This window comes from Sebastes fasciatus, chromosome 16 (genome assembly GCF_043250625.1).
Source record: "Sebastes fasciatus isolate fSebFas1 chromosome 16, fSebFas1.pri, whole genome shotgun sequence".
Lineage (NCBI taxonomy): Eukaryota > Metazoa > Chordata > Actinopteri > Perciformes > Sebastidae > Sebastes > Sebastes fasciatus.
Window position 1 is genome coordinate 9,628,359 of NC_133810.1, and position 17,149 is coordinate 9,645,507.

The 17,149-nt window shown below is 40.4% G+C and overlaps 1 protein-coding gene across 1 annotated transcript in view; it reads left to right on the forward strand.

The window, feature by feature from the left end:
- Positions 1-17,149, forward strand: part of jade2 (jade family PHD finger 2) — a 190,604-nt gene that overhangs the window by 143,681 nt on the left and 29,774 nt on the right. The window contains exon 11 of the mRNA XM_074610875.1: positions 17,032-17,149. Coding sequence (XP_074466976.1) covers positions 17,032-17,149 — 118 coding nt within the window. The remainder of the gene's footprint in view (positions 1-17,031) is intronic.

The following is a 17,149-nucleotide window of genomic DNA, read 5'->3' on the forward strand; positions in this document are numbered from 1 at the left end:
TTCTGTTAAAAACAAATCAAAAATTTCTCGGATCATCAACCAAGCAAGTAAAAATAACAGGCGTCACCCACTCCCCACTATCAGATCTCTTTACACAAGCTGTTAGACATAAAACGACCTTCATCACAGAGAACACTTCACAACTCCTCAATAATTCATTGACATTTTCACCGCATACCGGTAATAAAGGTTACAACATCGTTTGAACATGCTCAAATTCACAGACGGCAACTTCAGGTTTGTTAATGGTGTGAAGAGGATTTTAATTTGGTTTTAGGAGGGCAGAGATGGTCTGTTGCTGAAAGAGGTAGTAAATATCAATACTGATCATGTTTTATTGTGATCACCTGCTTAACTTGCTTTAATGCTCAGAGCAGACCAAAGTAGCTGCCATCATACAGTATCCACCCTGCTTGCTTTCAGCGAGGAAGCTTGTCCCGAGTCTGTAAATCCAGAGTACAATAAATTGAAACTAATTGGGAGGTTTCAGAGATTACAGTCAGCTGGGCCCACCCTGTTAGGGCCAGAAATCTATCACTTCCCTAACTCAGTTTCATTGAAAAAGCTCTGAGCACAATTTTGCCAACTTTCCCACATGCTATCATTTTGTCCCAGCCTGCCTCTCACACCATTATGGACTAAAGCTTCCCCGCTGAGCACCCTGTAGCATCTGCAAACACATTCCTCAGACCTCCACTTAACCCTGGCCGGCCGGGCAATAAAACATAGCCAATTAGGCTTTACTCCTTGCTGTGTGAAGCCCTTCTCCTGCTGTTGAATGTGATTTGAGTCTGAGCTACTTCCTCCCTGACTTCCCCTCCCGAGAAGAGGTGAATGGAGAGGAACCTCCCCACCTCACTTGCCAAATAGTGTGAAACTTCTCCGGTGGTAGCTCCACCACATCTGTTCATTAGTGCTGTATCCAGTATTACCCATCGTTGAAGTTTCACCATCCTCTTTTCTGCATTTCTGTACAATGCAACAGACTGTAGAAGTTTGTCTTGCATCTGTCCCACTACTATTTGAATATGTAGTAGCTTATTCTACGTTCTCCGTACATTTACAAACATTCTGCTTAAGATGATTTTAATAATTAACACCCAAAACAGGCTAAAAATACTTTTTTTCTAAATTACATGCACCAAAATTGCTTTACCTGCAGCAAAAAATATTTTACTGCACCATCTGGTGTATTTGTCCAGGTTTTCTCTGCACTTTTGCCACTTTTTGATCGCAATTAATCGCATGATTGTCTATAGTTAATCGCGATTAGTGGCAAATTAATCACAGTTTTCATCTGTTCAAAATGTACCTTAAAGGGAGATTTGTCTGTCAAGTATTTAATACTCTCATCAACCTGGGAGTGGACAAATATGCTTGCTTTATGCAAATGTATGTATATATTTATTATTGGAAATCAATTAACAACACAAAACAGTGTGTCAGTGTGCTGACTTGACTATGACTTGCCCAAAAACTGCATGTGATTATCATAAAGTGGGCATGTCTGTAAAGGGGAGACTTGTGGGTACCCATAGAACCCATTTTCATTCATATATCTTGAGGTCAGAGGTCAAGGGACCCCTTTGAAAATAGCCAAACCAGTTTTTCCTCGCCAGAATTTAGCATAAGTGTAGAGCGTTATTTGGCGTCTTTTGCAACAAGCTAGTATGACATGGTTGGTACCAATATATTCCTTAGGTTTTTTAGTTTCACATGATGTCACTTTGGCTTTAAAACGGAGCCCGTTACAACCTAAAAATCACAAGTTGCATTAATGCGTTGAAGAAATTGTGGCGTTAAAACAAATTTGCCTGATTATCACGTTAACTTTGACAGCCCTTGTTTATGGCAAGGTCAGATAAACAGTATTTAGTGCTGCTGGCCACCAGTAGAGAGACTATATTTATGTTGTACAGTACCAACGATTCCTTAAGCAACTGTGGCAAGACGGACTAGAAATATCCAGAAGCTCAGACCAGTCTCTTCTTTAATCCTGTCAGGGCTTATGCATGCTGCATGCAAGACAGGCGATCCATGCTGTCTGGATACATTGTCAAGTGAGATTTTGGAGACAATTTAATCCCTCCCCAAATCCTGTTTTGTTTGCTGACATGAAACAGTTTGTCCAATAAAACCTCAATCCAATGGAGACGAGGGCTTTGGGGTAATAAGGTTTTCATAACCGGGATTTGATCTTTACATATTTGCTGTTAGACATACAGTTGTGTGGTGTGTACACACTTTCCTCTCATTTTAATTAAACTCTGTGTGTGTGTGTGTGTGTGTTCGGCCTGTTTGTTGCTCTCCTTCATTTCTTTTTCCTCCCTTTATCTCTGCATGGACTGTGCATGAGGAACCTGAAGAAAGGGATGAGGGAGGGAGATAAAAGACAGGTAGAGGAGCCGTTGGTGGGGAGAGGAGGGAGAAAAAGAGAAGATGAAGCAGGGAGGGTAGGCAACTGGATGAAGGAGGGAGCAGGGAGGTGTAGAGGGTATTGCACATGGAAAAAGAAAAGAGGAGCATGTGAATGTAGGGGAATGAAAGGAGAAAGAGGAGCAGAGTGTTGGTGTCACAAGGTTTATTTAGAGTTTATTGCTTTGGCAGAACTCCAGACTCCCTCCCCATACTCCTCCAGCAGGCATGTCAGTGTGTATATATATGATACGTGTGTACTCCTGGATACACACGTGTAATCTTATCCACACTGCGAACGCTTTTACACATACGTAGATAAAGAAATTGATGTGAAAAACATACAGAGTAAGACCCTTGATTCTATTTATGTGAGGAAAAAGCTCAACGTGTGAGCTCTGATTGCAGAATGATGTTGCCATGGATCCCAGGTGGGCGTGGCTACGCTGTCAGCGACTGGCGAGCAGGAGCTAATAAATCATGTAGTTTGCGTGTGTCTGGAAGTGTTTGGAAGTGATAGACACAGATAGACGTCTGGGTGTGCTGCACATCAGGGAGGGTTTCACAAAGCTTCAGTCTGCCGTATCCAGCTGCAGCAGCCGCCACTGTCTGTCTGCCAGTCTGACCCACTTTCTCCTCTTTCCTTCCTTCTCTCCTTCCTTTGTTAGCTACTTCTTTCCTTCCCTCCTCCATCTACCTCTTTTATATGCCCTTAATCATTTCTTCCCTCACTCCTTTGTATGTCATTTTTATGTAGCGTGTGTATTCATTTCCTCTGTCTGTGTCTTGTATCTCTTCCTAAACTTGATTTATAGTTGTTAGCGATGTCTCGTGAGGACATTTTCCCACCGGTTAATAAACTTCAGTGTTACCGATTACACCGGACATTTTACAAGAAATGATTAGTGGTCAAACAACCCTCTTTTGGCTTTTGACGGATGCGAAAAAACGCAGACAATCAAACCTCTTCCACAAAGGAGTCGGTGTGTAAGCGTGATTGACATAACGTGAGGTCGTTTTTATATTAAACGTGTGACAATTTTGAACGAAAAATACGGACTTGGTGTGCAAAGGCCTCAAACAAGGTGAACACAGTTCTTGTGGCTTAAATCTGTTGTTTTCAGGGACACTTCACAGGTGCATCCTTTAAGTGCAGCTATTGCTTCAAAATTGCATTTAAACTTCCATATTTTTGTCTGTGACAGGGATTAGACGAGGCTGTCCAAATCCTGTTCCAAAAAACTGACATGCTCCTCCTGGAAAACACAAGATATACCGTGAAAAACTCTCTCCTTGGAAACTGAGACGCTGCAGATATCATTACAGAAAAACTTGAGCTGGTTATCAGTTGCGTAGCTGGAAAGTTGGGAAAAAATAAGCAAAAGACACTCCTGACTGTCACCAACCGATTTGTGTCTTGACAGGTGTTATAGTAAACCGCATTTCACAATATGTGCTATTTATGTGGATTATTTTCAGTTCAACTATGCAGGCACATAAGGAACGGTATGTTTTATATTTCCAGGATTGAAATAAACTGCATTTCTTTCTAGACCAAGTACACATAACACAAAAGAGTACACAGGACTGGAGGTAGAAAATGTAATATCACCCTAACATGCAGGCTTATTGAATCCAGATATTGCTACTCTTATCTTGTGGGCGCCCACTCACCTTACATGCTTATGATCTATTTTGGGTCGTGACCAGTAGTTAAAGAAGCAAGATAAAGCACGCTGGCCGACGTCCCCCCACTGCGAGCAGCATTATTGCTCTGCGCTCCGACAGCGTCTGTGGGTGAGATCGAGTCACCAACTGTGTTAGGGTCCTCTGAAGGGCACTACAGAGGGAAGGTAACAAATTCACACCAAGCTACTTCATCCTCCAGGTAGCTGATATTATCTGAAGGTCTTTACGATTCACAACACACATATTTGTGTTCCCCGCTGCCAAGATCTGCTTTTATGGCCGCTATTATTTCAGCCCACGGTATTTTATACAGTCTGTTTATGTTGCAGGGACTTGTAGAGGATTTGGCAAGTCAAGGCAGGTTTATTAGTACAGTATAGCACCTTTTAAACACAAAGACGTTTCAAAGAGCTTTACATATGGCAGGAGACAACATTGAAAAGAGTATGAGGAGGAAATAATGAATACGTGCCTCAACTTTGATTAAAAAAAAAAAGCTGCATGGACAGAAAAGTCTGTAGCCTTGATTTGAAAGAGTTTGAAGTTTGATCCAGATATGTGTTGCATAATGCTAAAGGCTGCTTCACCATGTTTTGCCTTAAACTATTTCATGCTTCATAAACAAATAATAGTATTTTAAAATCAATCCTCTGATGCAGAGATAGCCAAAGCAGCAGTTTGAGACCTGGAGTAATGCATTCTGCTCCTGAGCTACAGCTGTCTGATAACTCACTGATTTACACTTAATCCAGCCTACCAAAATAAAAGTATTTTCAGCGTTTTGTTAGACATAAATCCCTTGATCGCATTAATTTATACTTCTGCGGAAAGGATTGTGGCGCTCGCAGAGAGCCGCAGAGCCACGCACCTCCTAAACAAATGTGACTGCGCACCAGGCACCGCAAACGTCGCAGAAGTTTGATTGGACATCAGAGCCGGGAGGTGACATTTCCGGACAAGCACCGCCTGACAAAGGATTTGAAAACCACAGCTCAAAATCAAAAAGATATTACATGCTAGACGCAATCCGCTACAGTACTATGTATGCCTGGCGTGCGCAAGATATACTCACACCAGCCCACACAGGGGCAGCTGCAGGAGTATAAATCAGGCATTAGTGCTCACTTTATTTTAAAGGAATAGTTCAACATTTTGGGAAATAAGCTGAGACAGATAACCAGCAGAGACTAAAGCCAGGCTAGCTGTTTCCCCCTGTTTCCAGTCTTTATGCCACAGACATGAGAGGGGTATAAATGTTGCGTACAAGCGTATTTCCCAAAATGTCGAACTATTCCTTTAAAGTGGTCTTATTGTGGATGTTATTAGGTCTGAGGCATTTGAAAATATTCATATGCATTATAATAATCAACAACATTGGTTTGATACTCTGAGTAGAAACTAGCCAGTGACATGTAGATCAGCTCCTTGTTGGTGGCTTTCATCACTAATTGGCTCCTACTTTGTATCAGCTTATCAACAATAAACTGCAGGAGCAGATCAATACTCCTGATCAGTAATTAGTTGCTTCTTCACCACAGGTCTGTGTCACATGGCATCAATACCGGATCAGCAGCTTTACATGTCTGGTGTTTGTTTGTCCACCCACCATGATTAAAACAGCATTTCTAAACATGCTTAATGGTCGAGATATTAGTCAACCGTGAACTAAACTTTCTTTTCTCTGGCTCTAGATTCACCAAATGTGCTTCTTTCAAACAGCTTTTTATTTTAATTCATAAATGTGTAATGTTGTGACAGATGAGGATGCTATAGGTGGTGGAGTTATCTAACTGTCCCTGAAGGATCATGAAAAGGATTTATGATGTGTTGCACAGGCTATTTGGTTTGACGGTTCAGGTCACTGGGGTGTTATATTTCAGAGTGTGGACTGTGAAGGAGAACCTATAAAGACCCCTTTTACAAGATATACTAGACATTGTTTTAGAAATGTTCTCCATAGTTATTTACCAGTATTACGGTTTTGTGTAACATATCATCAGGCAAAGTCTGCCAAACCACAGTAAAGATCATACATAAAAATATATTGATATCATATATTTCTAAATGCCAGGGATTGTTTGAGTGTAATTAGATGTTGGTTGATGATGTATTTTGTTTACTTCAGCTTTAAACCTATTACATGTAGATGTCTTTTGACCTGCAAGTCACCAAATCAGTGTTTATTTGGGCTGGATTAAAAACATAGATTTAAAATGCTGAGACTGTTCTTTGCATTTGCACCTTTTCGTAATATAAAAAGTGGACGTAGTCACCGTGACGTCACCCATTGGTTAGTGAACTGCCGTTTTGAAGCCTCGAGTTCAGCATTTTGGCCGTTTTCATCTTGTTTTTTTGCAACCAGAAGTGACACAAGAGGGTGGAGCTAAGCACAACCGAACGCTGATTAGGACATTTTCAGGCGACCAAAATGTTGCAATAAACTGAAAACACACTGAAAGGGTTAAAGTTGTAAAACGATAACACGGACAACTCCCAGACCAGACAACGTCGTGGTAGCGACCTGTCAATCACAAGGTAGCCACGCCCTAAAGCATACCCTGCTTCATCGTCTGTTTCACTCTAAATGGGACCATAATTTACTAAATGAACATCATGTTGTATTCAGGAAGATTTGAAACTAGCTGATTGAGACCATAAACTCATGTTTACAATGTTTACTGAGGTAATAAATCCAGTGAGACTTCTATACAAACTGACTTCTTTTTGCAACCAGAGGAATCGCCCCCTGCTGGCTATTAGATAGAATGCAAGTTTTAGGCACTTCACTTCTCAGACCCAGAAGTTACCGCCTGATCTGCGCTAAATGTTCTGTGTAAGCAGTGTTTACTTGTTATAAGTGGTTCAGTTAGGGCTGCATAATGTGTAAAATGTCTACTTTGTGGAAATCAAGTCATAACAACATGCAGAAAAAAAGGTTATTTTAAGTTTTAAAATAATGTAGATGATAGCTGGCTATTAGCGTGAATAGTTACAGTCTGTGCAGACTCGTTGGGTTGATCGCTCGACTGTGGCTTTCTAGCCACTCTAGTGATCACATTTCCGTTAGGGATTGACTGAGAAAAGACTTGGCACACTGATCTGAGCTCTTAGTGTTGGCTCACTTGTTGAATATGGAAGAAATTTAAACTCCCAGGATAAACTCTAAGAAGTGCTTTGTGCAACACTGGTATTTATCTCATGTAACTGAATCAAAAATCGAGGAGATTAGTTCATTGTGATTTCTTTATCATTGTGGTATGAACAACAACGATCTGCATTTGCTTTGATTGATTTAAGCCTTTTTATAGCTGTCTACTGATGTAGATGTGAATAGCAACACACTCGTGTAAATCAGCCCAATAATCCCAGCAGTGTTACTAATAGATGAAACATACTTGAGCAACATGTGACAAATTGATTAACTGTTTGGCCTCGTGATTACAGCAGAGCTCCTTCTAAAACAAGCTATCTGCATTTAAGTGCACACTCCGGTTTAATTATTCCAGTTGGGATTGTCTTGTTAGTAATTAACCCAAGCTCTCCACATTGGGTTTGGGGTGATATTGGGCCAATTAAAGATCGATAATCCTGATCTTTAGCTGGCTGCTTCCTCCCAGTGGTGTCTGTGTGTTTCAAGGCCAATGAGCAGTCGATGGTGCTCATTAGTAAGCAGCACAGGCTTGTAGTCAATACGCTGGGAGCTGAGAGGGTCAGGTCAATATAGATCTGAGCTGGAAGTTAGTTGGAGAAGTGAAGAAAGAAAGAGGCTGTTATCTCCTTTGTTTCTCAGCTTATATCTACAATTTTCCTCTCTGACTGAGACATATAATAGGGCTGTCAATTGCTTAAAATATGATCGCATGATTGTTCATAGTTAATCATGATTAATCGCAAATTAATCGCACATTTTTTATCTGTTCAAAATGTACCTTAAAGGGAGATTTGACAAGTATTTAATACTCTTATCAACATGGGAGTGGGCAAATATGCTTGCTTTATGCAAATGTATGTATATATTTATTATTGGAAATCAATTAACAACACAAAACAATGACAGATATTGTCCAGAAACCCTCACAGGTACTGCATTTAGCATAAAAAATATGCTCAAATCATAACATGACAAACTGCAGCCCAACAGGCAACAACAGCTGTCAGTGTGTCAGTGTGCTGAATTTACTATGACTTACCTCAAACTGCATTTTATTATCATAAAGTGGGCATGAATGTAAAGGGGAGACTCGTGGGTACCGATAGAACCCATTTTCATTCACATATCTGGAGGTCAGAGGTCAAGGGACCCCTTTAAAAATGGCCATGTCAGTTTTTCCTCGCCAAAATTGAGCATAAGTTGGTCAAGCTAGTATCACATGGTTTGTACCAATGGATTCCTTTTTTATAGTTTCATATGATGCCAGTATCACTCTAACTTTAAAACTGAGCCCGCTACAATCTAAAAATCACAAGTAGTGTTAATGTGTTAAAGAAATTAGTGGCGTTAAAATGAATCATCGCGTTAACTTTGACAGCCCTAAAAATAAATAGCTGTGTTTTCATCCTTGTATCAGATTTTTTTTTGTCTCACCATCTTTATTATATCTGTTCCATTCTCTCTGTTAGTTTGTCTGCAGCACAGTAATTTACCACATGTGAGTCACATATCACTTAAGTCAATACCATGAAATCCATTTTTAGTCACAGACACTTACACACACACAATACATTCCCCCCTCTGGTCCCACTGGGTTTATCTCTATCTCAGAGATCAGTTTGGGAATTAGTTCTGACGTAGATACCGCCTTTATTGCACATACAGATATTCACCTACACATCACCTCCAAATGGAAACACACACAGAGACACTGTTGTTATTTTCTTTTTTTAAATTGTGCATTAAATAGTCAAAAATAGAACGAAGAAACCTAAGTTTTAATCGTTGGCTTGCCGAGGTGGAAAGAGTGGAAGCGAAAGCATAATAAAACTGAGAACATGCAATAAATGCTGATGGAAATTTTTCTAATAAATGATTAGGGCTCCCTGTCACACTGTCCCGTCTCTCTGGGACACTTGAATAAAACCGAGCCATCGTTAATGTTATTAGTAACACCTGTGCTCTTCCTGCTATGACAAGTCAAAATATCTCCTGTGGAAAAGACCCATTACAATTTTCAGTGATGTTTATTGTTCAAAATTGACTGCCACTTTTTTAGTAGTACATTTTATTTTGCAACTGTAAAATTCTGAGGGCTCAGCACAAAACCTAATCACAATACTTAAATACTAGGGCTGTCAAAGTTAACGCAATAATAACGCTTTATCGCAAATTCGTTGTAACGCCATTCATTTCTTTAACGCATTGACGCAATTGATCTTTCGGTAGTTGTAGCGGGCTCAGTTTTAAAGCTAGAGTAAAGATAGTGGTATCATATGAAACTAAACAAGTTCAAATCAACCATGTCATACTAGCTTGTCGCGAAGGAGGATAAATAACGCTCCGAACTTAAGCTAAATTTTGGCGAGGGAAAAACAGGCATGTCCATTTTCAAAGGGGTCCCTTGACCTCTGACCTCAAGATATGTGAATGAAAATGGGATCTATGGGTACCGACGAGTCTCGCCTTTGCAGACATGCCCACTTTATGATAATCACATGCCATTTTGGACAAGTCATAGTCAAGTCAGCACACTGACAGCCATTGTCATTGTTTTGTGTTGTTAATTGATTTCCAATAATAAATATATACATACATTTGCATAAAGCAGCATATTTGTGTTTGTATGGGACCAAAAAAATCCAGAATATCCACTAGATTTCATTAGATAACTTCCACTGCTGACCTCTTGAAAATGTATTTAAATTGTGCAATAATTTGATGGGAAAGTACCCAGTTCCTCCCTCTCTCTGTCACACACTCGCACACATATTGTGACTCACCCACTTTCCCTTGTTTTCTCTCATACACACACACATACACATACACACAAACACACACAAAGGGCATGGTGCCCTCCTGCCAGACACCTGTTGAAGTAATTAGTGGTCGATGACAGCCAGTGCTCCGCTGACCGCTCTGTCTGTGTGTGCGTGAGTGTGCACACATGTTTGTCTGAAAAAACAAGGGAAAGTGGTTGAGTCACAGTGTGTGTGTGTGTGTGTGTGTGTGTGTGTGTGTGTGTGTGTGTGTGAGGGAGTGTGAGAGAAAGATAAACAGTCTGCAAGTGGATGGTGAACATGTGTGCATATAGATTGTGTATGATCGTCTTTTAAGTGTGTGTGTGTGTGTGTGTGCATTAATTGTCAGGACACGAGAGACATGATGAGTGCAGAGAGAGGTGATAACACACACAGACAGAGAGAGAGGGTGAGAGAGCCTCACAGTGTGAAGGTTAGAGAGAGAGAGAGGGATATGGACGGCGTGGTATGAGAGGCGTTGGCTTTGCTCAGCACAGTTAATACACTTGTAATGCTGATTATCTCCGGCCTGTCGTGTCATGGATGGATGAGATAGAAAGGAGGTGGGCTCAGTCGTCGAGGGATTAAGGGAGGAGGGAGGATGGATGAACCAGGATGAGGAGTAGTAGATGGAGGCTTAGGGGGAGAACAGGAGGAATGATGTTTTCTGGTCTCAAGCATTTTACAAAACATATTATTGTATTTTAAATGTTGCTCATGGCATTGATGGATTCATTTTATTTCATTACGTTTTTAATCACCTCTTTTGCTCACCTGCCAAACAAGCAAATTACCTGTCAAGTTTAATTTACACCGGCTACATTAATGAATGTCCGCAAATATGTCATATTGACGGTGCAACAAAATGTCATCTCACCTGACTGGTCAAGAAAAAAAAGACATTTGAAATGGATAAGAGGTGACATACTGTATTTCAAATCTATACAATTTATTTGAGCATGTGATCGTTACTCACTGGTTGATTATCCCGACATCGTAGAGGAAAACTGTCCGCATGGTCATTTCCTGACCTGTTCGGTGCGGTCGTGTCTAGAAGGTAACCCGCGAGTTGGGAAACTCCTGTGAGACAGTTAAGGTTAGGCATTGATCTTGAATAGTTAAGGTTAGGAATTGAGCTTGACTGCTTAAAGGGACTCTGTAACAATCAGAAATTGCTTGTTAACAGTAACACCGTTGGCCGTTAAGTCAACGTCAGTCGGCATCCTGTTGCTCGCGCTCGCACTACTGACACACATGAGACTGAATGTGATGGACAGGCATCAGTTAGCCAGCTAAAACCACAATAACACTCTATATTTCACATGCTTGGCAGTAATGTTAGTTTAACAAACAAAGGTCCCTCCATAAATCCCACAACACTAGTTTATCCCCGATGTTGGTCACATTCCTGTTTTGCAAGACAAGCTTCACTGGATATAACTTTTTGTGCTTCGGTGGAGTTTGTGTTGGAGTCTGAGTTGTGGTGGCGGCTGGTCGTTTGTTGGCATTAGCGGACTCCATTTCTAACCGAACGTTAGCTATGGCTAAGGCACTTGCAAGCGCGCTTGACATCACATCTGTTGGATTTTCCGGTTCTTCACATTAAAAGCAGCCTACGGGCTGATGAAGGAAACCCAGAAAGTCGTGAAAGGTCTCAATTTTTTTAGGTTAGGTTACAACCTGTTCACACACAGGCTATAAAAAACGATTAAAACACGTTCATACTTGTAAAACGTTACATACAGTCCCTTTAAGGTTAGGCATTGACCTTGAATAGTTAAGGTTAGGATTGGTCGTCTGGCAGCGAGTCTCGCAGATTTCAGATCAGATTTTGCAATTTGCAGGTTACCTTCTAGACACAACCATTCATCCAATCTCCCCCTCTTTCAGATGAAACCCTCTCACTACAAAAAAAGGCATGTTGTTATTTCACTTCAGCCTGGTGAAGATATCCAGAGACAAATAGTCCCTCCTGATTACCAGACTTGTAATAATATTGATACTTTTATAAAGTGCAACCACAATAACATCTCTCTTTATCTGAAAGAAAACAATGAAATCTCATCCGCTCCGCCGTCCTGACGCACAAGTGCTGATTTACTTTGGCTTGGTCGGCTGAAGTGTGAAACTGAGGCTCTCAAAGGTTTTTGTTAAAGATTTGTGAGATTTTGTGATCTTTGCTGATTTATCCACCAGAAGATTCATTTTCCCACCTTTGGTACGAATGTCTTCTCTCACTTGTGTCTCCCCAGTTTAGGCAGGTGTTTAATGTTTTATTAAAACAAATTTAACAGCCAACACATGTTGCCAGATTTGTGTCTGCGGGGGAATTTATGTAAGTAGGACAGAGAAAATTGGAAGAAGTGCTGTGTTGGCAGATTCCGAGATGGATAGCTGCTCACAATGAATGAATAGACTCAGACAGAGACGGTGAGACAAAGACAGATGGAGTTAAAAATGCCTGACAGATGTACAGATGAGTTGTTTGGATAATGTGTTTCAGTACAGGTATGGAGGATTGAATTGTGGAGGAAATAATGACAAAGGAAAGAGTTGGTGAAGGGCAGGAGCCTCGAACAGACTGAGGAGAGAAAAGGTCAGAGGCTGTTTTTGCCAAAAGAGCAAGAAATTCAATTCAGGACACTCAAAACTCTGCTGCCCTGAAACAAAGACCTGCAGAATTTCCTGTTTAATACATAATTTTTCTATAGAATTAGTTGAAGATATTTACCTGATATTTATCAAATTTCATGTACAGCAGCTTTGAAAAGAAAATCAACGTAAATGAAAATTTGAATTACGAAAATATCCTTCCAAAAGCATGTTTTTATTTATATTTAAACACACATTTGTTGGAAAATGGCCTTTGACATCTAATGCCTCTCAAGGCTTTTGTTTGGATGAAATGGTTTTGCAGCGAAGCAAGAATACTTCATTTCACTTGAGGTTTTTTGAGCTTACATACAATATTTTTGGGTTGTATTTAAAACAGCAAAGCTTGAAAGTATTTTTTTTTAACACACCATCACAACGACAAATTATGGCATGTTGTGAAAAAGTAGAACAATTTTTATTGAACATAATTATGTAATGTATTTATTCATTTATACATTTGGTGAAATATAAAAGTAAATTTCCACCAGCTAATGCACTTAATGACATTTAATAGAAAATCTTTTTCCGTCGTCCCTTCGTTCGTCCCATTCTCATGAATGTGATATCTCAGGACAACGTATGATATCTTGCGCAAAAGTTATTCCTCCTTTTTCGTTTGTTTTCCTACGAATGTCCAGCAACACGTGTCATTTTTCGCTCGTCACATGCATGCAGTCTTTTCAAAATAAACTTCCGTCTTCACAGGAAACAACTTAGTTGGGTTTAGGAAAAGATTGTGGTTTGGCTTAAAATAACTCAGAAAGTGGCGCTACTTAAGAACGTAACTTACATAACAAATAAATCAATTTTGACTTATGGTTTCAAACGGGACACGAACAGCGGTCTCCTGGGCAACAGTCCAGTATTTTTTGATCCACCCTGACCTCCTCCCTATGCAGCGTTCACCGCTATTTATATTTCCTGGTTTACGATTACGAGAATTACGCACAAATCAGTTTGGTTCATTTTCAGCTTGCTGAAATAAGAGCTTAACCCTTGACATCCAGAGTTTGGGGGAGAAAACAAAACAGTGGTTCAACAGAGTAGTTGTTTTACTCCCAATTCCTTTCCTCTCTCAACACTCTTCCTCATCTTTACCTCCCATCCTGCCCTCCACTCCCTTGTCATGTGTCCAGGCAGAGGTGGTTGTTTTGAAAACGGTACACACGCACACACACATACACAAACACAGTGTCCTAATCAAAGCCAGGCTCTGCACATTGTGTCCCAGTTGAGCAGCTATTTTTATCTGCAGCGCTCTAACAGGGATGGAATGGGTCAGATAGGCCACGCTGACGAATCCATCAAGACCAACAGATAAACAGTCAGCCTGCTGGACCGCCAGTACACACACACACACACACACACACACACTTGCACATACACGTATACTTTTTAAGTAAACAAATAAACCAATTCTGTTTCTTTATCTGGCTCTCTTCCCGCCTCTCCTGCACACTCAGGACTACAGGTAGTTCCAGCCTATGATGATGTTTCGTGTTCCCACCAGTGTAATATTTTCCTGATATACTGTATGTGTGTTTATATCTGTATTCCCTTGTTTGTTCTGCTTCTTTAATACCTGAATCTGTGCCCTCCTACACTCCACACACACACAGTATGTCCTGTCCCATTAGCACCGTGGCAAATCTTCAGGCTCACACACACACACATGATGCTGCTGCCACACACACACACATGCACACACATAGATGTGGTTAGAGACACATGATTACTGATTTACCGTTGTGAGAGTTGGCAGAGATCCCATTTCTGGCTTGTTAGTTTGGGATTCAAGTGCTCTGGCTTGGACCCAATTAGTTTCTCTTCCTACCTCCTTCCCTCTGCAGTTACTTTGTTGTCATGACTATTTTGGTGGATAGTGTGTGCCGTATATAACCCCAAAAAACAACAGCATGTTCTACACATAAACTGAGTTGATCAGTTATTTGTCTTGTACATAAATATCAGTGTTTGTAATAGCTTGTTTGCTTTGAACCCAGCATACAACGGCACCTATGAGCACATTAAACAGCTATAAACCTTTACTGTGGTGTACATGGTGTTGTAAAAAACATTTACAGAACAGTACGGCTACAAGTAGTACATTAAGTACTGTGTGTAGTACTGTGTCTTTCTGTTACTCTCAGTTCAATTTGGCTTTATTAGCCTGAGCAGCTTAAGTAGATATGAGCTCAGGTTATACTCCCACTCCCTAATATACTGTATACGCCTAATGTTGAATAAAATCAGTTACTATCAGTTGCTAACAATAACCTATTCTCTATAAAACAGATTCTGCATTCATAGGAAGAATCTGTAGGCAACGGGACAAGATTATGGCATCGGAAGCGCTCTGGTTTCCATTTGTAGTCCGAGTAGTATTGACCAATCACATTCCAGTAGGCTTTGGTTGAATGAAGGTAAATAGTCCGTGTGAGAAGCAAAAGAGGCGGAACACATTTGCCAAAAAACTGTCTTGGAACCCACCGGCTATATCGTCTGACGATGATTTCGCTTTTTATTAGTTTAAAATTAGCTTGTATCGTCTCTCAACTCCAACTCCAGTCTCGCATCTCAAGTTGTTAATCGGACTGTAATAAATGAGCAGCTTTAGAAAAAAGCAGATCGTCGGTATTCTCCAAACGGCGTTACTACGGTTTTGCACTTGGCGACTCACGGTACCACAGTCTTGGAAAGGGAGGAGTGAGCGGAGGGGTACTCAGTTGGTTGCAATCTGCAACCACACCACTAGACGCCACCAAATCCTACACACTGTCCCTTTAATTTTGTGCAGCAGATTGATGCATTTAACTTTAAAATGTATAAAATGTTCTTTCTAAATGCATGAAAGTTCCCAAAGTTGATGAGTAATCGTGTTAAATAATCATGATCTCCGTCCGTACTGACCAACAAAATTGTGATTATGATTTTGTCTATAATCTAGCAGCCCTGGGAGAGACTCATAATGTTGCAGGTCAAAGTTGAGTCAGATTAAACTGTGCGCAAAGAGAACGAGAAGGGGTTAATATGTGTCTGCATGTGACTAAGTCTCTCCCCTTCCTGTAGTTTTCCGTCCATATTCTCAGCTAACATGGATATCTACTCTCAGTAATTGCTGTTTTATCTGTAGATAAAATGATTTTATTAGCGTTTAACAACTACAGTTGCCAGGGGACCGTGCCTTTTGCACTGTCTGTCTCTCTCCCTACCCGTCTCTCTCGATTTATTTCTCTTTCTGTCAGTCTCAGCCTCTTTACTTGCTTTTTTTCTCTCTGTGCTTCCTCCTCTCTTATATGTTGCCAATTTAAAATAGTCACACACACATTTACAACCACAGCTTTTCTTTGAACATCCATATGCACTTAACATAAACATGCACACATTCATCTCCCAGCTCTGTGCTCTCTATCCACTCACATACACACTCGTATGCTGCTTATAGGGCCATATGATAGTAATTTAGCAATATGGAGGAGCAGGAGGGCTCAGCTTGAGTTTGGAAGAAGAGTCTGGGATCCAGTTTACTGGCAGGAAACAGGAAGTCACCTCTTGACTGTTAAAGTGTCACATTGTCTCATTACTGGATGCACATAAACCTCTGATGTTATATGTTGTTGAATTGCATCTTTGTCTTTATTAAAGTTGATTTTTTTAGCCACTAGGACGCAGCAGAATAAGCTGAAAAACAAGATGTTTTTAATTGAGTTATATGTTGTTTTGACTACTATGTTAGCAGACAATTGCCTATTTATACGTCCAGCAGACACAGAGCAACATTATCATTCATTTCACCAGATGAAACTAAGTCCAATACATACTCTCTGTCTTCTTTTGGTCACCAATTCCTTCCACTTTCTTCACCAGCTAGTTGCTAACTTCGTGTGTCTGCCGTTTGGTGGTGGACAAGTAGCGTACAGTTTTCTTTTTTGCTAAAAACAGCTGCTAGAAATGGGATTGGTGAGCGCATTTAGACAGAAAGAAAACAGTAAATGTGCCATAAAAGCAAAACAATGAATTGAAAGAGCTGCAGAGAATTTTCCACCCTGTTCGTGTTCGTCCCTGTGCTGAATCACGATGATGGAGATTCAACATGCTGCCCGTGTTTGTAACAGTGATGTCTTGATAATAATAATAAACTTTATTTGTTTAGCACCTTTCATACAAAAAAAAGCAGCTCAAAGTGCTTATCAATAAACACATTACATGCACTGAGTGCTTCACATGAAAATGAACATAAAAACACATTAAAAACATTAAGATGGAAAATAAAACCAGGAAAAAACAAACTAAAACATTCCGTCTTTTCTTGTGTTTCAGGTGCGTAACCTGTGCTACATGGTGACACGGAGGGAGAAAATGAAACACACCCTGTGCGACCTCCAGGAGAAGATCTTCCACCTGCAGATACAACTACTGGAAGAAGACATAGCTGGAG